Source organism: Drosophila gunungcola, unplaced genomic scaffold (genome assembly GCF_025200985.1).
Source record: "Drosophila gunungcola strain Sukarami unplaced genomic scaffold, Dgunungcola_SK_2 000001F, whole genome shotgun sequence".
Taxonomy (NCBI): domain Eukaryota; kingdom Metazoa; phylum Arthropoda; class Insecta; order Diptera; family Drosophilidae; genus Drosophila; species Drosophila gunungcola.
In genome coordinates this window covers 17,636,160-17,661,605 of record NW_026453197.1, presented here as the reverse complement: position 1 = coordinate 17,661,605, position 25,446 = coordinate 17,636,160, and the positions used below count along the sequence as shown (strand labels likewise).

General features: G+C 38.5%; 2 protein-coding genes across 2 annotated transcripts; both read left to right on the top strand.

Annotated features, from left to right (window-relative positions):
* Positions 1–2,017: 2,017 nt before the first annotated feature.
* Positions 2,018–3,205, top strand: LOC128261530 (targeting protein for Xklp2 homolog). Its single transcript, XM_052995265.1, has 2 exons — positions 2,018–2,398; positions 2,548–3,205. Exons 1-2 carry the CDS (start codon positions 2,087–2,089, stop codon positions 3,088–3,090), a joined length of 855 nt encoding a protein of 284 aa, XP_052851225.1. The 5' UTR covers positions 2,018–2,086; the 3' UTR covers positions 3,091–3,205.
* Positions 3,206–14,507: 11,302 nt separating this feature from the next.
* On the top strand, positions 14,508–18,552 carry LOC128263567 (uncharacterized). Its single transcript, XM_052998698.1, has 2 exons — positions 14,508–14,619; positions 18,452–18,552. Exons 1-2 carry the CDS (start codon positions 14,508–14,510, stop codon positions 18,550–18,552), a joined length of 213 nt encoding a protein of 70 aa, XP_052854658.1.
* The last annotated feature ends 6,894 nt before the right edge of the window (positions 18,553–25,446 follow it).

The following is a 25,446-nucleotide window of genomic DNA, read 5'->3' as shown; positions in this document are numbered from 1 at the left end:
TTTGTGTTTTTGTGTAGCAGTATGTGCACATCCGAGGGGAGCAGCACAGAGGACACACATGGCCACACACGACAGACCCGAATAAACAATTTTAATAATTTCGTTTTATGAAAATTGCGCTCGGGTTAAATGATTCGAGAAGAATGTGTGTGTGGGTGTACAGGAAAAGTCGTAGCGTTTAATGTTTTGCACGGCGAACCTGTCCGCATGGATGGGTTTGGCGATGTCGGCATTGTTCCGCCTCACATACCGCCCTCCGGCTCAAATTTCAATCATTCTGTAAACCCGGCGACCGACGACCTTTGACCCGCCCCCGAAAGTGGACCCAATCCAATCAGCCCGAGTCGCTGCTGCAAATCTCTTTTAAATGAGCCACTAATTGCGAACTGAAAGATAATACACAAAGACTAGAGCCCCAAACCCTAGTTACAAACTAATCAGGAGTGGGTTTGCTCAAACGAAATGGGGGCCAAACAGCAGAAAAAAAAAGAATTCCAGAATTCTCTAGTTAAAGGAGCAATTATCGCAGAGATAGGAGGAACGAGTTTTTGTTTTGCGGCAAGTTTCGGGCTTAACTTTTGCTCTCTGTTTGTGAGGCACGTTTATCAGTCGGTAAGTTTTTCCCACCACTCCTAACTCGTTTTTCCCCTTTTGTTAACTTTCCGCCTTACTAATGTCTATCGAAGATATGAGGCCAAACTTTTATTTCGTAAGCAACGTCGGCTATCTGGCTGAGCTTTTAAAAACTTACCAGCACATATGCTGGAACCCTCTCACAGATCCACTGCCATGTGTATTTACATAGTTCTAATCAGGATGGGTGATTCGCAGGCAGCTTCCCACTCGACTCGAGTGGATTATGGCACATGTCTGGCCACAACAAACTTCTAGGCAACTTGTTGTGGTTAATCAAAAATTTGTGCTAGATTAGCGAACTTTTACAGCTTTCACTTGGAAGAGTGTGAAAACAGTATTGATGAGTACTCTTAATACACAATAACACATTCGTTTCAATAAATCCTCTAGATTTTGTTCAGACAAGACGAAAATAATGTGTCTTTTTGGGTTTATAATATTTTGACATAAGTGTTCATGTATTCTTATTTTAAATTAAATATTTTTTATATAAGTTTATACTTATAAATTCATATATTTTGTACTCAATTTAAATCTTTTTTGCTTATATTATTTCAATATTGATTACAATTTTTTTAGTCTGGTATTTAAAGCATTATTTTTTTGTAATTAACATTATTTAAATTAATAAATTCTACATTAATTTTATATATATATTTTATTGACAATGCAAAATGGTTTGAGTTCAAACTGAATATTAATTAAAGAACTATTTCGTGGTGTTTTCAAACTGTTAGCTGTCATTAGCTGGCTCGGATAAATATATATACACAATTCGCACTTTTATATTCCAGCTCTTAATCAATTTAATTAAAGAGAACCTTTTTAATGAAATCCAACGAAATCAGTAGCTGAAAATTAAATTTCTCCCATACCAGGCGATGCATAAAAAAAAAAAAATGTTAAATTTAATTTGATTTATTTGCAATGCTCGCTTTGAAGTTGTCGTTCAAATGAAGGGAGGAACTGGTAGAGATTGGAGATTGTGGATTGGGGATGAAGGTACAGGAACAGGATACACAGCTAGATTGTGTATGATGAGATTATTTGAATTACCTTTGCAATCAAATTGACACCACATAGACGTCCTGCACTGACAAGGACAGACAGACAGGACAGGTTGGACAGGAAACTGACAGCGTCGGCCAAAATGGGGTGCTGCCACGCCCCCTTCTCCTCAGCACCCCCTTCTGTTTGGAAGTGCATCTGGATGGAACCGGAAACTGCAGACAGCCCTGACCATTTGGAGTACTCCTGGCCAAGTGTCAGTCGGAATACCTTACATTATTTATGCCAGCACGTCTAAATTGAATTCTCACTAATGTCCAAACATTTTCACCCGAAACCCCTTTTCAGAGTAGGCCCGTAATTTAATGTATTTATCATATGTAACTACAATTCTAACTACTACTCAGGAATTAGTACGTATTTAATAATAACAAAAATCATAATGTCGGATTCGAAAATGGAGTTCAACTGGGCCGATCTGAGTGTGCAGTCGCTGGAGGGCGACATCAGGGTTATTACATCCGAAATAACCGAGTGGTCCAGCAAGGACGACTTCTACGTCACCGCCACCGCCACCGAGGACTTTTCCACACAGCAAATGCCTCGGAAGCAGGTGGAGCAGAACCAGCAACGTGACAGCCTAATTGTCGGACAAGCCCAACAGCATTCCCATGTTTTGGTCGCAGATCTGTTAAAGAACCTAAGGATTAGTTGTGCGAAGCCCGTGTTTCCTTCACAAGTATCCGCTCCCAAGGTAACGATTACGAAATAACTTTAACGTTACACATTTTTCCAAGAAATTTATTTAAAAATTTCAATTTAAATAAATAAATAAAATAAATGGGAAATCCAAATCAAACAAAAACTAATTTAAGAAAATGTTGAATGTTCCTTTTACCTTAGGCCTATCACTTCAAAGACATATATTCCAGCCGCAAGGATCAGTTAATTCGTGAGTGTATGGAGCAGGAGCGTAAGTTGCGTGAGTTCCGTAGTCGACCCATGCCGGATTTTCGACCAGCACACGAACGCCTGGCCACTAAGGTCGCCGTGCATCGGATCACCTGCCCGGTGACCCCAAATGTGCTGAAGAACTCGCTGAAAACGGAACAAAAGCGTCGTCTAAGAGTGGAGCAGCTAAAAAAGGAGCAGGAACAGGAGGCTGAAAAACGTTTTTCAAGGGCCAAACCCATTCCATTGAGCAGTCGGCAGCCCTTGAAGCCGCTGAATCGTCCATCAGTTACTCATCAGCCCTTTAATCTCTCCGCCGAACTGCGTGTCCAGCAGCGGCGTCTCTACAATGTCCAGAATTCCAAGAACCAGGATGCCAAACACCGGGAACTGGAGGAGCAAAGACAGCGGACGGAGCGTGAGGCTTACCACAAGCAACGCCAACTAACCAAGTTTAAAGCTCGTCCCAACCCATTTGCCCTCATCGCACGTTGACCAGGGGGTTCCCTCATATTTTACTTTTACATTGTTTTCCGATTTGGTTTCGTTTTATTGTTGAAAATTTGTTTTGTTGTTCGAAGAAATTAAATTACTATAATCACCGCAGAAAGCATCCACAGGCACAACCGTACAGTTGGGAACAAATTTGTTGAATTCCGGCAGAATTGGCTTTAGGTGATTTTAGAAAAATAATATAATGTTTATATTGAAAGCCTTTAAAGAAGATAAAATACATTAATTTTAAAATATTCGGACTATAAACTTGGAATAACATATACAGAAGTAAAGTTAAGTAACGTTTATGTTTACTTTATAATTAGAAGGGATTTTATTCAATCTATTGTTTGAATATGGTAAAAAAAAAAATATTAAAAAAAGATTTTTTTGGTATTAATAAATAAGATATGTTTAAAAGAACTATTTCCATCAAATATGGTAACTTAAACCTACAAATTAAATTCGTATTTATTTTATGAAACGATAACTTTATTTAGCTATAGATTTACATAAAATGTGTCCAGCAAGACAATGTTTATAAAACTAGGTAACTTAAAAAGCATTCGATAGACCTCTTTGGGTGCCCTCTGTTGTAGGTGTGCATGTGTTGGTCCGCACATTCAATTTGTTCATTTAAAATGGTTTAGGTCGATAGCTCCATCAATCAAGTGGTCCTGCCCCAACCCACCTATATGGGTAGATATACACATTCATATCCCTGCCCGAGATCCGATCCAATCCAGTCCGCAGGGCAACGCCCACGTGTTCCACTACAAACAATTTGTTGTAAGTGTATCAATTGATGCGCCTGCATATGTGTGACTGGGTGTGGGTGTGGGTGGAAGTGCGAGTGTGTGGGTGTGCGAGTCACATAATCAAAAGCACAAATACTAAAACAAGCACTCAAACTGTCAAAGCGATGATTGATAGTGTTGACATTCGCTTTTTGGCTCCAGCCATCAGCCATAGGATCTGACTTTTTGTGCATTGAGCTCCTGTTAATGGGACGTTTCGGCGGCGGCCTCGTCCTTTCAAAAGATACCATCGAAAACCCCTCGAATATCCCCTATTCCACCGTCAGATCATCCCCGTGTGTGTAGCGCTGAATGATGAATTGCATTGCATGTGTTTATCGAGCTACACTGAAACAGGTATTTATTGCAAATGTGCCGAGCAGGTTTAAAGGTAAGCATCCATCACTTGATCTCGATTTGAATAGGAATTAAATGCAATTAAATTGTAACAAGCTGTTCGGCAACTTTGCTTCAGGTAATTCAAATTTGACTTTAATGACTTAACATTAAATTTTAAGTATGTTTATTTTTAGCCCCTACAATGGGGCAATAGTTCCCAATAGATGGCTGTAATTTTTATATACTAGTTGGGGTCTAGTTTTTTATAAAACATTTTTTTATTTCCTTATTTATTTTATTTATACCATTTCTATACAACGAAATTTCTGTTGGAAAATGGGCCTTTTTCCACCCTTTTATTTACAGCTTAATTAACAGTCACATTCTGAATTCAGTGGCTGTTACAATATCCTGCAAATAACATAGAGCAACCCCATCCTTAACAGTCTGCAAATACAAGCACATGGGGAAAACTGTGCTAACGGTTAACAGTGCCAGCGGGGTGGTTGCTAACATTTAACTGAATTGTGCAAGGATATGTTGCTGTTAGCAATAACTTAACATACTGCTTTGAAATAAGGGTCAACAAAATGTAAAAGTCTTACATACGGAAGTCTAAAAAACATTGATAAATGAAATTCGTGAATTAAAAAAAACACTTGCAAATCTTGTGTTCTTTGTTTTGGTTCACAAAAAATTGCAGCTGGCTAAAATTGCAGAAAATGTTTTTCCATTTACAACCCAAAATTTATTGGCCGTGGATAAGGATCATGTTTTACAAGGATTTATTGATTTTGATATTCTGTAAAAACGCCAGAAATTGCCAAAACAAAATGTATTAAGAAACAACTGTTAGTGATAAGTTTCAATTAAAAATCAAGTAAAAGGGGCTTAGTAAAAAATGTAGCATGTCTTTTTCCACGAACGCTTTTAAGCCTTTAAAATGAGTTAATACTAACATAACTTTACAAACAAAAAATAATCCTTTATTATATCCACACAAAGTTTTTCCTGTAAAATGTTTGCAATGTCAATAACCCAACTCTTTTAGTTTCGTTCCAGCGACGGCAGCTACTCCTTTCTAAGCTGGGATCAGTCACTTAGTCAGCATATATGCTCCACATCTCAGGTGACAAGCATCGAAGTTCATAATCGTGAGCTCGCGAAAATGCGTGTCGTGCATTTCGGATGCGGATGCAAAAATCCGCGAAGTGCGCAGAATTTATACGAGCGAGCAAACAGAGCAATTGCGTATTCAAGGCGGAACAATGTGCCGAATTTGATGGGAGCGTGGGAGTGTATCTTTCTTGTGTTATTTTTTGGCTTTTATGGCAAGGAGCTTGCGGTTAAATGAGTTGCCCATAGAACAGCGAAAGGCGGAAGGAGGCAGGACGAAGGATCCGAGTGTTCGCTCCTTGTGGAGCGCGGAATTTAATAACGCGCTGATGCATGCAAAATAACGCATAAAAACGTAAAAATGCACACGCAAAAAAGTAAACAAAGCACATACACATTTACGAGTACGTACTCGTACCCCCACAAAACTGAAGCAAAATCGGAGAGCGCAAAAAGTGTGGGCGGAGGTAGTTGAGCTGCAAGCGCCGCGGTAAAAACAATTTTCGCAGTCAATTTTCTTTTATGAGAAAATATTTCACAGTGAAAATATTATATGAATATTGGCAGCCGTCAGCCGTCGGCGGTTTCGGCCTGCGACTGTCTTTTGGCCTGAAAATGGGCGCAGGGAGCATGGAGGCGTGGCGCTATATGAACAAAAACTTACAGCAAAAATTGGCCGACGTTTTTAAGCGCCCCCCCATACCCTTTAATTGTAATGGATAGCCTTGGTTTCGAAATATCCCCATTGTTGATTTTATAAAAAGTTTCATCCTTTATGAAAAATAAGGATGGAATTTTTGTTGAAAAATATAACAATAAATATGTTGGGAATACATATATTAGAAAAAATTTAGATTTGTATTTGATTTAATTAAAAAGTGGCATTTACGTAACACTCTTTTTTGTGTAAAATACTTATACAAATTAAAAAATAAAAATAATCAAAGTTTTAAGTATTTAATGACAACACTTTTTTGAATAAAATTAAATTAAATAATAAGTAAATATAATAACTATATATATATTTACATAAATAAGTATTTAATGCTAAAATTTACTTTGCATAGGAAATTATAACTAACGATTTCTTTTTGTAAAAGCACATTATTTTTATCTTAAATGCCAAATGTGCCGAAAGTAGATTAATGCCTATTAAATAATATATGAATATGAAGGTTGAAAACATTGTTTACCTTCGGTATACTCTTTTACTGTTTTACTGTTCTTATAACAACAAAATCAGAGCACAACAAAAGATGAGCGAATTTAAAGCAGAACCATAAAAGTAAAATCCGAGCGAACGCCCAGTGTTCAATGAGGCTCATAAAACGAAACAAAAGCGGTGCGACAACGAGTACGAATACGAGTACACCAATTGCTGCAGAAAGTCAAAGTCATTAAAATGTAATGTCATCGTCAACGTTTCTCAGCTCCAGACCCCATCATTTCCATGCCCCGCGCTTTTCCGCATTTTCCGCAGTAGCCCGTGTCGCTTAGTTGCCATTTCAACTCCTTCAGCCCTCGTGCGCTCCATTAATGATGGATGACGACTCGACTAGAACCCAGAACGCAGATCCCAGAACCCAAAGCCCAGAATCCAAGCTCCATGTCACCTCACTCCCTTTAAATTCTCAGGGTTTTCTCTACTGCTACTGCTGCTCACCGAAAATGATTTGATGAAAACATTTGAAATTTTTATCGGCTGCAAATTTATGCAGAACTGTTGATGTCATCGCCGTTGCGTTGGCCGCAGAAAAATGATGACGATGCCGTTGTGACGTTGAAATATGAAGGCGCATTACCTTTTGCTCATTGGTGATTTACCACCCTGTTGTCGTTGTTCCTGTTTTTATGGGATTTAATTTTGATTAACATTGGGCCTGCACTTAAAATTTGTAACAAATGACCTTGAAATTGATTCGAAGCTGGCATTCTTTATTTTATATGCCACATAAAGATTTCTACAGTTGAATAAACTGAAAGACTATAATTTCTTCCATGTGTGGGAGACGTTTACTTTCAAAGAATCGTAAAAGTGAGATTGAATTTAAAGGATTGGTAATTTTCGGTTCACAAAAAACTTTTTACATGTCTATAAATGCTTCATTCGGCAAATAACAACTGGTTTATACAAATGAAACTACAAAATATTGCTTAAGCATAAAAAGTACTTTTAGTAATTCTCGTCAATACATGAACAAAAATATCACACCAGTTGTGTTAAGCTGTTGAGTGTTAAACAAATATTTGGATGATATTTCAAGGTGTTTGAACAGTTTTTATAAACTTTATACAAAAACGTTGCGTTTGGTTGAATCACACATTTTTTGTTAGTGGTAAATTTGTATAAAATACTTATACAGCTTTTTCTCTTAGGAATGTAACATTTTTTGGTTTCTATCAAATGCTAAGAAAGTATATTTCTTTAGAGACTTTATTTTATGACCTTTAAAAATTGTAGACTACATATTTGCAGAGTACTTTTTGTTTGCATTTTTTATTTTGATTGAAGTTCTTGCACAGAAACATTGATGGTCGTAACATGAGATCGTAGGGAGCGTAATTTTTTGCTTCGTTTGCGACTCCAGGTTTATTATGGTCCATACACCTTGGCGAACTTTTTATTGTGGCGCATCTATTGCATAAACTTTAAGCAAATTGCAAATGAAAGTTTCTGGGATTTTACATGACAGTTTATGGGTTTGAAATGTAAGTGCTGGTTGGTTGTTGCGTTAGAGGTGTAGTTGGGTGTATAGAAATGTGGGTATGTATGGTCATGTGGAAGTAATATGAAAGTTTTCCATTTTTATGCGTCTGCAGGACCCATGGGGCGAAGTAGCTGCTGCTGTCGGTGGCGTCAAGTTTTATTGCCCCACGGCTGGTTCTGGGATGCGATTGCGGTGGTGTTTCACAGTTCAGGGTGGTTTAGGGTGGCTCAGGTGGTCTCCGTGGTGGTGGCACGTGCACTCCCACAGGTGACGATGGCCTCGTTTATGAACAAACAGCAAAATGTTGTCAACATTTCAAAATTATTTGTTCAATACACAAACACACAAACAAACCGATGGCGACATGTGTATGCGGAGGAGTCCTACATATGTCCGTGTGTGTTGTCTTTTTCGCAGTGAGTGGGTGTGCGGGTGTGTGTGTGCGTGTGCGTGTTATTAAATTAAACACAGAGCTACCATCAGTGGGCCAAAAGCATTCATTAGCCACGTTTACTGCACCCGTGGCGACCTCCATTCCGGCTGATGAGTTTTTTTCTTTTTTTTTCCGCTTTTTTGTTGTTGTCTCTGAGTGAAACTTTCTGTGTTTGCCTTTTCTACATACCCAGCACTTGAGGGGATATCATTTATGGGGATGTTTTGATATATTTCTAAATAATCTATTAATTTGATGTATATTCTGACCATCATTAATATCGATCTAAATGGTTCGGATATGTGCATATATAGAATTTATTTATTAGAATAATAAAATACAATTAATTAGCTTTTATTTCAACAATTTGGAATATTTTCATAAAAAATGCATGTTTAAAAGAATATCGAAATGATCTAATTTGTTTTAATAGGTAGAGAGATTAAAATAATATGTTAGAAATATAAAATGCTGACTACAATTAAAATGGTCCTTAAAAGTATTTAAATTTTGTTCTATGAAGCTTAAAAATTGTTTGCTGTATGCAGTTAGTACAGATTACCGGAGCCCTTTGCTTGTAAACCTTTTTGAAAAAAGTTATAATATAACCTCTTAATTTATAATTCCTTTTTTCCTTTTTTATTTTTTGCTGGTGCAAATAAATTTGTTTTCCCCAACCAAATTAGGGTTTCACGTTTCTCCGGTATCAAGTATTCGAACCTCCTCAAGTTGCCAGCCAGTTTGAGAATTTTTTTCATTACTTTGTCTATTTGCTTAGCATTGTTGTGGCAGTTGCTGCTCCTGTTTCTGTTTTTGTTGTCCTGGCTGGCGGTGTTATTATTGCTGTTGCGGCTGCTGCTGGTGTCGCTGGCGCTTCGTGACTTTGTGAAAGCTAGATTTTAATATTTCGCCCTTACTGGGCTCTTATTTTGGCCCTCCAGAGCGTCACGATGACGACTACGTGAGCCTGTTTGCACACACAGAAATGATTATTGCACACCATTTTGGCAAATGGCGCCGGGTTCGTCCATTTCGTCCTTCCGTCCGCTGCTTCCGCTCCTTCCGCTCTTCACCGGAAACCCATTGGCATTTAAATGTAAACATATAATATAGAGAAACGGGCCACGGCTGCTGCTGCACTTAAATGCGATTCTGGGCCAGCCCAGCGCATTAATTCTAATTAACTTTCTGCGGTCGTCTAACCCAAAACTCGCTTTATGAGTACTTTTTTGGGATCTGGTTTCCACAGAGCCTGGCCTCGGGTCCGAATTGCGTACCAAATGAAGTGCAGGCAATAAAAAGCGACAAAGGCAAATGGCAAACCGTGGTTCTGGTCCTGGGCCTCCTTACAGCGTTTCGTGCGTTGAGCCATGAAAGTGGAAATGAAAATTTATACGCTATGCGGCTGGGGCAGTGGGAGTGCGAGCGGGACGAGGGGATCGGGATTCCCAGCCCGCCGTGATTAAAACACCTGTGCCGACAGCTGCCGGGAAACTCACACGCACACATCTGTCCGCATAAAATTGGTAGTACTTAAGGGATTTTAAAGAAGAAAAAATAAATAATTCCAAAGAACAGAAATTGAATTTCTGTAAGCTTAGTTAGTTTTATATTGTTTCTAATTCCATTAAAAAAAGTTATTTGTTTAAAAGAAATAAACCATTTATTTATCAAAATATGTTAGCAAGAAATCAATGTTTCTAAAAAAAACAGAAACAATATCATACTCACTTCTAAAAATAAAATTAGGCCATTAATTTTAAATCACTTATATTTTTGTGAACCCTGCTGTACCTCTGTGGCATTAGTAACTACGAGTTGGCCAGGATAACTCCCTTGATTGTTGCTGGCAGCTGGCTAGGCGATCATAGCTTTTCATTTCGCCAGGCTAATGAAACGTCATGTTATTTATGGCCGGGATGCGCTCTAATGCAAAAGCATTTCTTCTCATTTAGGCCTTGGCCAGATGACCACCAAGGGTGAAATACAGGACCAAATGGTGTCAGAAAATCTTCCTTTGGGGCATCGTGGTAATTGCAACAATTATTTCCTAGTTTTAGTTTGTCATCAGCAAAGGAAGTTTAATTTTGGAAACAAATATAAAAATGGAACACGCAAACTACCTTTTCTTAAAGCAACAGTGCGTATGAGTTATACAAATTTATTATAAATTATATGTATATATTTGTCACTCATACGCACTGCTATATAAAATAGAAAATAATGAATACAATGAAATTTGCACTTCTGTAAGCTAAACTAAACGTACAAGAGAAGTAAAAATATTTACTAAGTGATTCTAAAGATAAATAGAAGTTATGAAAATATATTTTCATAATAATTTGTATTGACAAAGAAAACGCTTTACATGAGTTTATTAACTGGTAATTTATAAAATATTTCACTTAACTTATTCAAATGTTTTGACTCGGCTTTTGCATCTTAGTAGTTAGCACTTAAAGCTCAATTTTATCTTTGTTATTACCTTTAACTTTTTCTTAAGCCTATTATCAATTTCAATTTCCTGTCAAAAAACAGTTTTCCTTGGGTCAACAGATAACCGGCAAATGAACTGCCATAAATAAACTATAAATTTCTTTAGCACATAATTCATTCAACTATCCCAGAAACTAAGCAAGCAAAAAGTTGAACTCGAGTCGGGCCATTTGACACGCTGTTCAATTTGTCTTAAAAATCAGTGCAAGTCCCCAAATTCCCCCTATAGAAAACCCAACAAGAAGCGATCCAGACATATTGCTCACTTGTCACTTCAGTGAATGCGCTTCAGTTGGGATTGAGATTGGGATTGGGATTGGGGTTGGGGTTGGGCTTAGAAACCCAGGGTTTCGGTCCTGTCCAGAGTCTAGACCTTTCGCAACCCAAACGTGTTCGGCATTGATAAATTTCAGGGCGTGATGGCAAAGGACGAGGAAAAAGCAAATGACTTCCAGCGGTCACGCCATTAAGAATGCTAATGTGTCTATTCAATGCGAATTTTATGCAAATGGCAAGGTTAAAAGCAAAATAAGAGCCGCGCTCTGGTAATGCGATAAAAAATTTGACACATCATCACTTTTCAATAAAATCAACAAATTTTATTTAAGTCACCCCCGAGAGAGGATGCGCCTCGCTGGCTGGCTGGCTGGCTGGCTGGTCCCCCAAAAAACTTTTCCTCCCTCGTCCTTATTTCCGTTTTTTTTCGCTGGCACAAAAGAGGGAAGGCCAGGAAGGATGTGGATTGCAGGAGGGTCGACAGAGGGGCTGCGAAAATGGCTCTGGCACTGCCACTGCCACTGCTACTGGGAGCTTATCCATTTTGGCCATACGGTTTTTGCCATGTTTCCCCGGCTGCTGACTGCTTTGTTGGCCGCCTTTTCTTTTGGCTTTCCCGCTTTTGTCCGACTACTGACCATTGTCCCGACTACTGGGCTGAACGGATGAAGTAGCCATTGGCTAAGGATTTCAGCTGGAATTTGAAAATACTTTGCATTTGCAGAAATTTGAAATCCGGTTATGGTGCTGCTGCTAATTTCTCTCTTTCTGGTTTACTTTCTAGGGCACTTCAGTTGCCTCGATTACAACATTCAACTGGAGTTTCTGAAAATGCTAACCCAAATGTCAATCACGTGATTGATGGCACACTGACAATTGAGCCGCCAGCAAATCGGATTGGATTCAGCTGGTGTATTTACCAGCACTATGCAGTCGATGGAAAACCATCTTCCTACTTTTCCTTATACGAGTGCGAGTACATTTTCCAAAGCCATGACGGATTCAGCGTTTTCCGCTGTCAAATCGAGCCACAGTCGGACAAATATGGCAGTTCAATTACGCGATGAAGTGCACAGGAAAAAAAATCAAAATTTTTAATTTTTTAAATATTACTTCAATTTGTCTTTCATTGAATAAATTTATTTTTAGACACCATATTCCTAATATTTATTTCAAATATATGAAATAGGAAGGTGCCACCGAAATCATTTGCGTAGTAAAATATGTTTTAAAGGAGTTTCGAAATTAATGTTAAAACTTCCAGACTCTACACGTATTTTTGCATACTTTTCACTGGCACCAAATAAAACAATTTCTAAATAGATGTTAATAATTTTCTAATACAATCTATTACCAAGTTAATTAAATTTTCTTTGTGTGTAGTTTAGCTGTAGGGAAAGATATTTACTTTATGAGCAGTCAATGGTTCTTATCCTAACAGCTGTGTAAATACTATTAACGCCTCATTCACGAGCGGGTGCCAAAAACATTTACGTTTATGTTCATTGCTAAATTGCCTTGCTTTTAATTGCTCACGTTGGCCTTGTCCTTACGGGCCATTCACTTAAATTTGTTTCACCTTTCGTGTAAACATCGCGTGCAATTATTTACCCTTCGCCCAGTGGCCCGAAGAAAAAATCGCATTCAATTGAACAAAACGAAACGCTTATCAAAAACATTAAGTCAGCAGCCAAAGTCGCGACAGCAGCGTCAACAAACAAACAATTAAGATTGGAAGGCACATTTAAAAGGGGTTTGGTTTAGAGGGTTTTAAAAGCTTTCCACGGATCATTGAAGAATATTCAATCCAACACTTATAGGCAAGCTCAACTTAAATGTTTTTAGTTTATATAAATACTCAAAACCTACAAAAAACTATTGTTGGTTTTACAATCTATGAACTTTATATTTTACAATACAATTTTAAGCAAACCATAATTAGTTATTTTGTTCTGGCAGTCGAACTCCTGTTTTTAATCCATTTTTTAGGCTAAAAATCCTTTCCTACTTGAACTCCTCTATTAAATATTAAACTCTGTTAGCAACCCTTTTATAGACCCTATCAGACATCAACGTCGGCTTCATTAAAAGAAAGGATTCTCTGTTTGAGCCAAACAAAATGGGGGATAAAAAAAATGTGACGGCAATTTAATTAAAAACTTATGAATGGGTGAACAAAAAAGTTTGCTCATCCTTAGACCTCAAGATGTTTTTATCGTTGTTGTTTGCACAAATGGAATCTCTACCCACACACACACACACACACACACCCAGTCACAAACACACACACACTCGTGTAGAGAAAGTTTACGCTTTCTGAATAGTGTTTGTGTGTGTTTGTTTTGGCCTGATGCAGATCAGCAAACGAAGTCAGCTCGGCATCAAACTTTCCATAGCGTAAAAATATAATTGGAGAAATTTAAAAAAGTTTTTGTTTTATTTGCTGGCTTTTCCCGTCAAAGAACCCTATTTTCCTGCCTCAAAGAGAAAGCAACTCCTGCTTGTGGAGCTGGCACCACTATTTTAAATACTAAAAAATTGATTTATTTAACAAAATTCAATTTACACTATGTTTTTTGAGGGGAATAGCAATAATTTTTTGAACATAAATTATATATTAAAAATGAACAAAACAATTTAAAAATTATAGTGAAAAAAACATGCCCAAAAAAAATATAGATACTTGTCATTGTTGAACGAAATTAATATTAATATATTCGATGCCTAAAATAGTTAAAATTATAATAATAGCATCAAGGCCAAAAACAGGATATATTATGTATTTATATTTAAATTTCAAAGATTTTATTTCATTAAACAATCATGTATTAAAGTTGATGTAATTGTTGGTGATATACAAAATTTATTAAAGGGCGAGTTTTTCGATTAGAAACGCCTGCAAATCTAATTGGTAAATCAATTTCGTAAATTTTTTCGTTTTTGGCCAACGCTCAAGAATGCATTGTAAATGTATTTACACAATTTGGTCTCTTGGTCGCAATTTCACTTGGCACATTCGCCGGCATTTCTCAACGTTTACTCCTTGCCAGAAATCTAGAAATGTAGCAATCCGGCAATCCAGCAATCCAACAATCGCCCCAGCTCCAGTGCCAATCCGTTGGTTTAGTTCAGTTTAGTTTCGTTTCGTTCCGTTTCGGTTTGGCTTGCCCATTTCATTGTGTGCACTCGGGAAAAAGTGAATAAGAAAATTTGTTTGCCAACTTTCGGTGTAATTTGTAAACATCAAAGAGAATGGCAAAGAAAACATGTCGCCGGCTGAGTCAAAGGGATCAAGAGTTGCTTTGCGAATTCGTGCGGAAATCTTCTACGTGTGCGGCATGCCAAGAGCCGGAATATGTGCACAGTAGGGCGGAGTGCCCCCTGGCCTGGGAGTTCCCTGGCCTCTAACTCCTGCTCCTACTTCAACTCCAACTCCGCTTCCTGCCACTCCCCCTTCCCTTCCCCCTTTTTGACCCACCGCCACGCTGACAATCCGCATCGAAAATGATCCCAGATGGGTGATGGCGGGCTCAAGGTGAACTGGATGGTTTTGAAACCATCCTTTATGCAGGTTACATCTTCAAGCGGAAGGAAATACACTCAGAGATAGAACGGAGCTGATGTAACAAATACATAAATACAAAATTAAAAAGGTAAAGAAAACATCTTGCTTAAAAATAAAGGTCATACGACTTAGATTGTTCCAATGTTTACTCAATGTTTACTGCTACTTTTCCTATGAAAAATTTGCACAAATTAAGATTTAATTTAATAGTTTTAATAATGTTATGGCTTTTGGCAAAGGTTAATATTAATGTTAGTTTTGCTTAAGAAAAAAAAATCAAATTAAATGTTTAAATATATACAGAGAAAACCAGAAAAAGCTTTGGCGCAAAAACAGGTTCAAAACATTTTAAAAAGAAAACTGCTTCATAAATATTTGTTTTAAATTATTGTTACTAAAGTGTTTTGTTTTACCTTTTAAAAGTTATTATTATTATTTTGGTCTCTTAAACCTCGAATTGTAAGGCCAAGAACCCAAGAACTTTAAAGTAACCAGAAAGTAACAATCCTCCATATACAAATTGTTATTATAAAATATTCAAATTATGTTTTGGTTAAGTTAGCCTTTTAATTTATTTTAGCTATACCAAGTACGCAAAATAAATGAACTATTACTTATTTTTATTAAGCAAACAATTTTTAAATAAATTGGCTATAAAATATAAGCCAAAGTTATGGCTTCGATTGATTTTTCTGCCTGTATTGGAGGCTCTAAATGTCCGTGCTAATGAAGCGTCCAGCTTTCCAGATGTCCAGATGTCCGGGGCGCAAACGTTTCACCGAAGTTATGATAACAAAGAACTAATTAAGAAACATGACGTCCTTATGACAGCACCAGCCTCCGCAGGACTACACTTTCAGGCTTCCTTTTGGGTTTCCAGCACTCAGAACCCAGCACCCAGCTCCCAGCTACCAGGTCCCAGCCGCATCTCTGCCGCGTTGATGGTCTGATGTACTAATTAAGTTTTGAACGTGACGAGAAATTGCAAGTAGCAATTTCGTTGTTTGATTTTTCGCAGCGAATTTCTCTGGCGTCGATTTTTTCCTCAATGTTGCCTTCGGTTTTTTTCCCTTCCCCTGAGTGATTTCATCTGAATAATTAGCTGCAAAGTGGGCAAGTCTCTGGCGGCGAAGGCTTGATGAGCTCCACGTCCGGCTGTGGGCGTGTGGTTATTCCGGGCGGAGCTGCAAATTAGAATTAATTTTCTTGGTGCTTCGACAGTTCCACGCATAACCAGATGAGTCCAAGGAGCTAAAAAAACCATTTCGCACTGTTGTGATGCCGGATAGACCACCGTTTCGTGTTATACATATTAACTTCTTTGTAATCTAACTAGGTTATGGTGTTTTAAAGAATTAAGACATATATATATAAACATTTTTAAGCTGTAAGTTTTTGTGAGATTGCCGAGGCATAATATTCCTTCCTTTCTTATGCTGATAATATTTCATATCCTTTTTTCTCACAATTTTGAATTAAAGCCATAATTAATTTAGTGTTTGACATTTTGGTAAGGCTCTTTTCTTGTTGATTTAACCACGAATGGTCAAACTCTTCCTTTAAAACTTTTTTTTTTTAATTTGTAATTATTGGAGTACAAGGGAACGAATGGGTTTCTATATACCCATGCTCATTTTTTTTGTACCTATTTTAAGTATACCCTTTTATGTAAAGAACCTTAAAAGATCTATATTAAACTAGCTTAGCTACCTTTCCAAATTTCTCTTGGGAGACTGTTCAACTACATTAGATCCAATTTAAAAACGGATGTGAACGAGCTTCCCTCTCCTGCTTTTCATTATTTCAATTTAATTTTATTGTTAACCATCTACCATCGTATATTTTGCTCACAAGCTGAATATGGCTTAAGTATAATCCATTTCCACAGCATCCGACTTTCCCCAGCTTCTTATTTTCCCCTCCAAATTATATATACGGATTTCCCAGCGCAGCCCTTTCCGTTTTCCCTTTGATTCAGATCGGCTTTGCCGCCTCTTGTTGAGGTTTCATTTCGCTTTGAAAATATAATTACAACTGTGGAGCTCGGCGTTTCGTTGTCTCCTGCGAGCAGCGTGTTTTCCTTTCGGCATCCTTTAATATGCATTTTTCACGTTTTCCGCTTTTGTGTCCGACTCTTTTGTAAGTGGGGGGAAATGGGGAAAATGCGAAATAACGCCCCAGTGCGGGGAGTGATAAAAATTACCGTTGCGGGGATTAAGAAGTTTCGCTATTATCATTCAAATTATAATTACTCGCAATTGTTTTTATAATGTTCATTAACATTTAGCGCCTTCTGAAGCTGCCTGCCAGCAGTTTTCGTAGCAGACATTTTCATAATTATTTTTTAAATTGCCATTTTCCACTGTTTTGGTTTTTGCCGGCCCGAAGCGAGGATTTGTGGGAAGTGCGATAGCATGTGTTAATTACGTTTGGGATCTTCTTCCAAGTGGGAGCCAAAATCCTTCTTAATTTTTCCTATAACATTATAGTTGACCCCACATTCCGTTCGCCAGACTTTCATGTGACTTTGGTAAGTGTTAAATTTGTGTCGCTTACTTTGTTTTGCTGCAAACAAATTGCCCGCAAACACGCAAATGTATCTTCCTTGCCGAGGAACAAATACCAAAATTAATTTTTCATAGACACGAAGCTCTCTTCTCGGTCAGCCAGTCATTCCATTCAGTCAGCCATTCAGTCAGAGGTAGGTGGTCGAGTTGTCTGTTTCAATTTATCTGATGATAGTTTAATTAAATAATTTCCACTCACTGTCAGTCGCACAAAGCGAAGGTTCAATATGACAATTCAAATGTAAATATATATATATTTATATATATCCCTCTTGGATATGCTTGTTTTTTATCGCAAATCTTTATCGGCCTGTGGCAAATGTATGATTTATTTCGGTTTTTTTGCAGTTCAACGCCCACAATTAGTTCCACTCAAATAAATCAAAAGAAAATTTTTGTAAATATTTACACAGCCTGCAAATATTGCACTTGCGTTTACAGTCATATATTTTTATGGCCGAGGAACTTTTGCATTAAGCCACAATGATTTCTTTTTTTCTCGGTTTCCCGTAATGCAATATTTATTTGTATTTCAACTGATCTGCAACATTTGCACAAATAAATGTTTTTGGCGATGGGTTTCTATTCTTTGTGGTATAATTGTATAACACTGATTTCCTGTTATTTTTCGCGAAACTATTTATTATAATAAAACTATATTGATATTTATGCATCGTTTAAAGGATATAACTTTACTCTTTTTCTGGTCTTTTAAGGCCATAACCATTCTTATAGACATTCGATTTTGAAGAGGAATACTTTTTGAAATGTTAATAAACAATGGTTTTTTTTTTCCCAGCACTTCTAAGGCCATGACTTTTCAAACCTTTACAGGTTTGTAAGGGATCAACTCCTAGGCATACTTAGACGGCCTTAAGCAAATGGCATCCCAAAATTAATTAAGTACGAGCCCTGTTTAAGTACAACTGCACATTGTCCTGCCGAAATGCACATTTGTGCTCTGTGTGTTTAATTAAGTCAGGCATTCGCCTTCTATTGCCATTAATTTGAGTTTACAAAAGCCTATTTGTGATTTGTCAAAATTGAATTTGCTCCTTATCAAGATTTGATTGATGGTCAAACGTTGGACGTGCTCCGGTTCCAATTTGTGTCCATCCAAGGCTTCGCCATTCGGGGCATCAAGTCTTCGAGTGGAGTGGAGTGAAGTGGAAAGCAGTGGACTAGGACTAGGAGTCCCAGATTGGCGCCTGGTACTCGGAGTGGTGAACAACTTTTCCCAACAGCACAGCACTTTGTTCCAGACATTTGATTGAGAGCTCTGCGAAATGCAAATGCATTGCGGATGTCGTTCAAGGAGTCGTGGGAGTGGCAGTGGTGGGTAGTGAAGTTCTTCCAGGGAACAAGTCACTCAATGCCAGTCGCCCCAAAAATCACCCACTGCACTCCACACATCAGCACATCAGATTGCATTCGATTGCAAGTTGATTGCGGCACTACATGTGGATGTGTGGATGCGGATGCGGATGCGAATGCGGATGCGGATGCGGGTTTGGAGGCGGAGGATGGAGAATGGAGAACATCTAACAGTTTTCGGGCGCTTTAAAAGTGCAACAGCCATTACTCCACGGATCTAAAATGTTTCAAACATAAAATAAATTTCGGTTTTCTATGCACGACAACGAGAGGGTGTTAGATTTTACAGGGTGAAAGGAAATCATTCCATTCATATAGAATTTCTCCATAGACTTTTTATGGTTTTTTTTGGTAATATAAATTTCACAAATATGACTATCCATTTTCCAAGTAAAAAGCTATGAAAAATATATTTACTGTGCAAATTCTAGATACAACAAAGTTTGTTTCAATTTGTTTTTACCTTAACACTGCGGCTAAATAATTTGCGTTTTCTGAATCATTATCTCTGAAATTTAAATTTTAAATTAAAACTTTAGATCAAATAAATTTTTCTTTAACTTGTATAGAGGCTAAATTATTAACTTCTTCTATAAAATTTTGTTTATAGATATTTTAACTTTCAAAAACTAACATATACATGTTATAAACAACAAAAAAATTGCTATAAATTTATTAATTTTAGTTATACACGATCTAACTGGGTAGAAAACTATAGCACGGGCTACCATATTATTAATATCTCTAAATATGGGGTATCAAAATGTCTATGATTTGCAATTTCAAACCATTGCAGTTGTTGTTTTGGCCGGGCAAATCTCAAATGGAGTCACATTTTCAATGGCGGCTGCAAAACTTTTGTCAACTTGTGGGCGGCCAGGGGCGTGGGGGCCGGAAAAAATGGCAGCCGGAAGTTGAAGTGCTGTTGGGAATTGCAAAAATTTGTTGCCTGCCATTGTCATTTTTGTTTTGCGCCGCGGCTCTGCGATGGCGGCGCATTCGTGCGTTTTATTCCCGTCCAAAACCGTGAATTCAAAGCCGACGGCGCAAAATCGAACAACCAAACCCAATCCTTTAACAACAACAACAAAAACTAAAAAAAAAAAAAAAGAGACGACGACGAGGGACTTTTGCAGCCGTTGAAATTTCGCAGCTATTGTCAGATTTTGGTGTTGCCTGTCATGCAAATCCCGGGCACAACGTGATCCGCCCATCAAAATTATGTTTGGCTTGACTCTTAAATGGGAAAAAGCTGGAGCCAGAGACCAGGTGAAATATGTTTAAGCATCGATTTGACCAGATGCGGAGGAAACAACGAGCTTAGTTGCCCGTTAAGTCCCTCGTTCGATTTCCAAACATTGTGGAGGAGCAAGTGTGCTCGAAACTGGCAAAATGTCCACTTAATGCCATTAATGGACTTTTAAGTGCCCGGCCAACAGTGTTCTCTGACTTTCTGCTAAAATGTTCCTTTGATTTTCCCATGCATGTGGCCATGGCCAGTACCTCCAGCCACGCCCCCTTCTGTTCCGCCCATTTTGGCGGGTCCTGTGGTTCGAGGTGCTGATCCCGATGATGCCGATGCTGCTGCGACATTTAGCCCATAATCCCTTGGCTCGATGCTCCAACACGTGCGAACTTTTCGTCACTCGCTTTTGCCTCAACTACTTAAGTTTTGGCCCAAAATGATAAAATTGTGTGCTTAAATTGAATGATTGTTTAAGCGGGCCACTTATGGCCCACTAAATGATGGAGAAATTTGTTTAAAATAGTTCAAGATAAAAGATGGCCTTACTGATTTTAAATGCTTTATCGAATTTTAAAGACAATACATTTTAATTAAGGCTTTAATTAATTATAAAAACTGTCTTATATTTATTGTGTTTTAAAATATATTTTACAAAAATTGAATTGTTCTTAAATTTTTTTACCTTTACCTTACTCTCCCTTGAAAAACCTATTTGGGCCTGCAGAAAATGATAAACAAATTAGGAAATATATATCCACAATCAGGGCCCCAAGTGCTGTTTCCTAATCCCCTAGAACACAATGAATCCATGTCCAGATTAGACGCATCCAATGGAGCGTAACAAGTGGTTGCTCTCTTGAGGGTTTTGCATTTCAATATGCTTAACATTAATGGACCTCAAGTTCAGCAAACCGCATAAAATACGGTGACTAGAGCTCTTCTAAATCCATATTTCCCATGGCCTTCTCCTCCGTTCGTCCCTGAACGAGTCAGGAATTTGTTTTATTTATGATGCTGGTCAGGAATCAAGTCCCTGGCCATATGGCCAGCTCTCATATCCGTTTGCCACGTTGGCCGGCCTCTGCCACAAGATATTTAAAATCAAATTTGTTTAATTTACATGCATAAACGCGTCAAATTTGCTTTAGAATTGTGTAACAGGCCGGACAAGAGCGGATGGATGTGGATTGGGATGTGGATGTGGGTTCCAGATGGGGGAGCTTGTGTGCTCAAAGGCAACAACTGTTTCCGTTAATATAAAATGCAAATTTTGAACAATTTTTAGCAGCGCCCAGAAATTGTTCCATCCCTCGTTCATTCAGAATCCCCACATCCTTTTGCCCTGCGGTCACTTTGGTTGCGAGCCGCACAAGATATGAGTTTGTAATAACCAAATCGGTTGGATGGTTGGTTGGTTGGCTCGTTGGGTTCCCTGTTTGGTCAAATGCAATGAGTAGTAAAATGCTGTTAGAAATTATTGCCCGAATTCGCCGGATGTTGTTCATATCCCTTCTGTAAACGCACGGAAATACGTAGCCGTAGCCAGCAAAATGGAAATTTTACCCAGCAAATGATGTTGGAAAAACAATTTCATGATGTTTTGATTTCGGCCACCATATGTGCGTAAACACGCAGCCATCGACACGAAACGGAACGAAACGAAACTCTATTCTCAGACCGCCCTGAATTCGATTGACAGTTGTAATTTAAGGCAGGCCGTGAACAATTTACAGTCCTGTCATTTCGAGAGAAGCTGCCATTTAATTTCCATACGAATCGCCCTTCGGCGTTTGACTTCGATTTTTGCCATATTTTTGCAGTCATTTATTTACATTTTCTCACCCAAAGTCTGGGGAGGGTGATGAGGGGAGGGGGATTTATTTATATAGTGCTTATCTTTGAGGCGCATAAATGAATATCCAATCGAGTCGCATCGCTTCGAATTTATTCCCCTTCGGTGACGAGAACCAATACAACACAACACAACATCCTCGAAGGGCAGCAACTGCTGTCCATTTCAATGCGGTTCTTGCTTGTTTATCCTAGCCCTGGGCACAGCTATGCCAACATGGCCTTTTTCTGGACAGACCAGTTATTTTTTATGGCTTTCCCTTCGTTTAATATATTGAAACGAAAAAAATTGATAATTGGAGGGACTTAGACACTAAAAAGCCACCAATATCTATGGATTTTTAAATATTTATTTATTTATTAATTATTTGCCAATATAATACTTCTTTACTGGCTACTTTATTATAACTAAAACAATCATTAAGGGACAAAATAAAGTATAAGATAAATATTGAAAATGTTTGCAATTTATTATTAAGTAATTTAATTAGCATTTAATTTTATAAAAATGATATAGATTATTTTCAAAAATGATTAGTTTTACTATTTATATTATTTGAAAAATATTATATACTTTTTTATTAAATTTCATTTATGTAACTTTTTTCACAGGTTCCTAATACTGTTTAGTTTTTGCAATGTTTATAATTTAACTTATTTTTTGGTATTTAAATTGGAGTGATTTAGTGGTGTTACTATTTATTTACCTTTTCACCCTAGGTAAATAAGTTAGGCATCACTGGGAGATGGCCGAACCCTTCGTCCCTTGTCCGACAGTTGGCCAAAACCCACTTTTGGCCGCCTCCGCCTTTTCTTTGCACTCGTTCGAGGGGAAAGCGATACCCTCCGCTTCTCGTTTTCAAATCCGATTAGCATCATTTAGTTGGGCCACTGTTGCCGCTGTTGAAGGGTCTATTATTTCCATTAGATTGATTTCGCCCGAAGAGGTCCCATTAGTGTGTCCCAAACGGTTAGCATCTTTAGCATCTTAGGACCAGGCCAAAGGTAAACTGACATTCAATGGAATCGGAAACCTTTTTGTGAATATTTTATTTTATTTATTTTTAGCTCTCAGACGTATTTAATACTCCACATGTTTGTGATACCTGGAGGATATTACCCTGCGCCATTGTACTATTCAGATTTGCTTTGGGAGTCAAGATCTTTTAAAGAACAGGTTTTAAACATTGAATTAGGTTTTATGCATGGATTTAAGCATGGATTTATGGCTATTTTAAATTATCTTTGTCAACTATAAACATAATTAATATCATGGCTTATGTTTTTAATTAGATTTCAGTTGCGGAATAAATTCCACCCTTAATCTTTGGACTCGAAACAACATGGTAACGAAATGCGACCTGGAAATGTGCCACCTCCTCGACTGAGTGACTTCAATTACCCCACACACTTTCGGATGGCAGATGGCAAAGTGTTTCACTCGCCAAACAAGTTCCAGATTGCATCTTTATCTCGGCCCGTACATATTCTTGCAGGCAATAAAAGTTTCTGGGCAATAAATCTGCAAGTTTCTGGAGCGAGACCTCGAACTGAGTGGAGGAAAAACATCTGCAGTCGGCGATGCACACAAATTGCCAAAGAGTTGGGACCGGGGAACAGGTGGCCCAGGATCGGGATTTTATGTCTTGCAGGTCAGTGAATCACTTGGCCTCCATTTCGACTTAGTGGGCTGGTTGCCAGTGGGCGGTAGTGGGTGGGTCTTATCAATGGGGTCTTTTGATATTTGCGTTGATAAAAATGAAGCTCACCCGAAAGGGGAAAGCCCTTTTTCGGCTGACGAAAGTGTTGACGCATACAAATTGTGCATTAGCGAAAAACTCGCAGCTTTTGGCGCATTAAGTTGCAAATGCATTGGCCCCGGGCTGCCCAAGTTCCGGGTTCCGAGTCCGGGCCTCTTTTTCACGGAGTGGCGCGACAGCCAGTGGCGAAAATCTGCGAGCATCCGCATTTGCATAAATGCAATTTAAAATCTGAATTATTCATGAGCCCCGCCATTTGGCCATTTGTCTGAATGACCACTTGTGGCTTGCTTTTCCCATTCCCAAATGCTGGTGCTTTGGAAGTGCCCGCACCAATCCGTTCCGATACCCAATTTCCCGGCCAGCCAACCCGGCGTATACGTATTTATTTTTTTATTACCCTGCATGTGACAACTTAATGGCTTCCGTTATTTGAAAGCAAAAGCATCGCAAACTGCTGATGTCAAATTGTCGATAAGGATTAACTCTTCCGTCTGTGTACATTTCATATTAGCAACTGCACATTTGATTTGTTCAATCCTCATGCTCCCGTCCGATGGAATGTTTATTCTGGACTTAGAAATTACAACATGTGTGTGTTCAGTTTATTGAGCAAACACACACGCCCAATCCGAATGTCCATCACTCGGAGTATCTATGTATGCTTTCGTTAATGACTCACTTTGAAGTGGTAAATGCACTTATTGTAAAATGTGACTGCAATTAATTGAATACATCTTGGGCAACTAATAAGCTTGAGGGCTCGAATGGAAACTTCAATTTTTGCCATTATTGTTCTCAGGCCTCAAGTCAAAAACATTGTATTACATAAGTTTAGTTACTTATTATATCTTCTCGCTACACAGACCTACACGTTGAGCATTATTTTTAAAGTTTTCCTTTGATGTCGGGCTAGGCATTGTGCAAAACTTAATCGCACTTTGCAAACTGCCTGATAATGAAAATAATATATATATCAGGAAAAACAGAAAGGAAACCTTATAACAAGAAACCAAAGGCAGAAACAAAGCCAAAACTTTTCCACTCTGCCTCACAAAACGTGTGCCATGGCCCTGTTTTCTTATTTTTCCAGCATTTCGCTTTTCATGTTAACAATATTATAAAACTTTGGCGATTTCCTTGGGCCTCACTTCAGGTGTAAAAACTTGTTGGCCGACGAACTTTGACGACTCTTCGAGAAACTGTGGTTCATTTTTCAATTACGCAATGTAGAGCCGACCCTTATTGGCTCCAATAAGTCCGGAATTAGTTGGAATGCAGCTGCCATATCTGCTGGCCTACGTAACCCAAAGAGGATGATGGGTTGGGTGGTCGATAGTCGGTAGTCGGTAATCGGAATCGCAACGGAGTGAAATTGTTTTGGATGCCGGCCAAACCCGTCTGCTGCGAGATAATTTCCTGTCATTATTTTGTGGTCTTCCGCAGTCGAACGTAAAAATTGCGACTCAAAGGTTTATATCCAGCACGGCGGGCAAACAAGCGAGCAGGACAGATTGTTTCCCCCTCACCCCGTTTGAATCCTGGCAATCCTGCAATCCTGGCAAGGGACGAAGTCCACAGTTCACAGTCTGCTGTCTGGCAGTTGGAAAAATTGACTGCATTGCCCACGGGTCAACAAATAAATTGGTTGGCCGAGCGGCCGACCGGCTGCCATGTTGATTTTGAGGTCATCGCTGATATTGCGGATGCGAATCGTTTCTGATTGCATTGGCCAACTCTGGAGTCCCGAGATGATGACGCAGTAACCGCAACGCCCTGGCCAAGGACTCCGAACTCCGGATCCCGAACTCTGCACTCCGGATTGGAA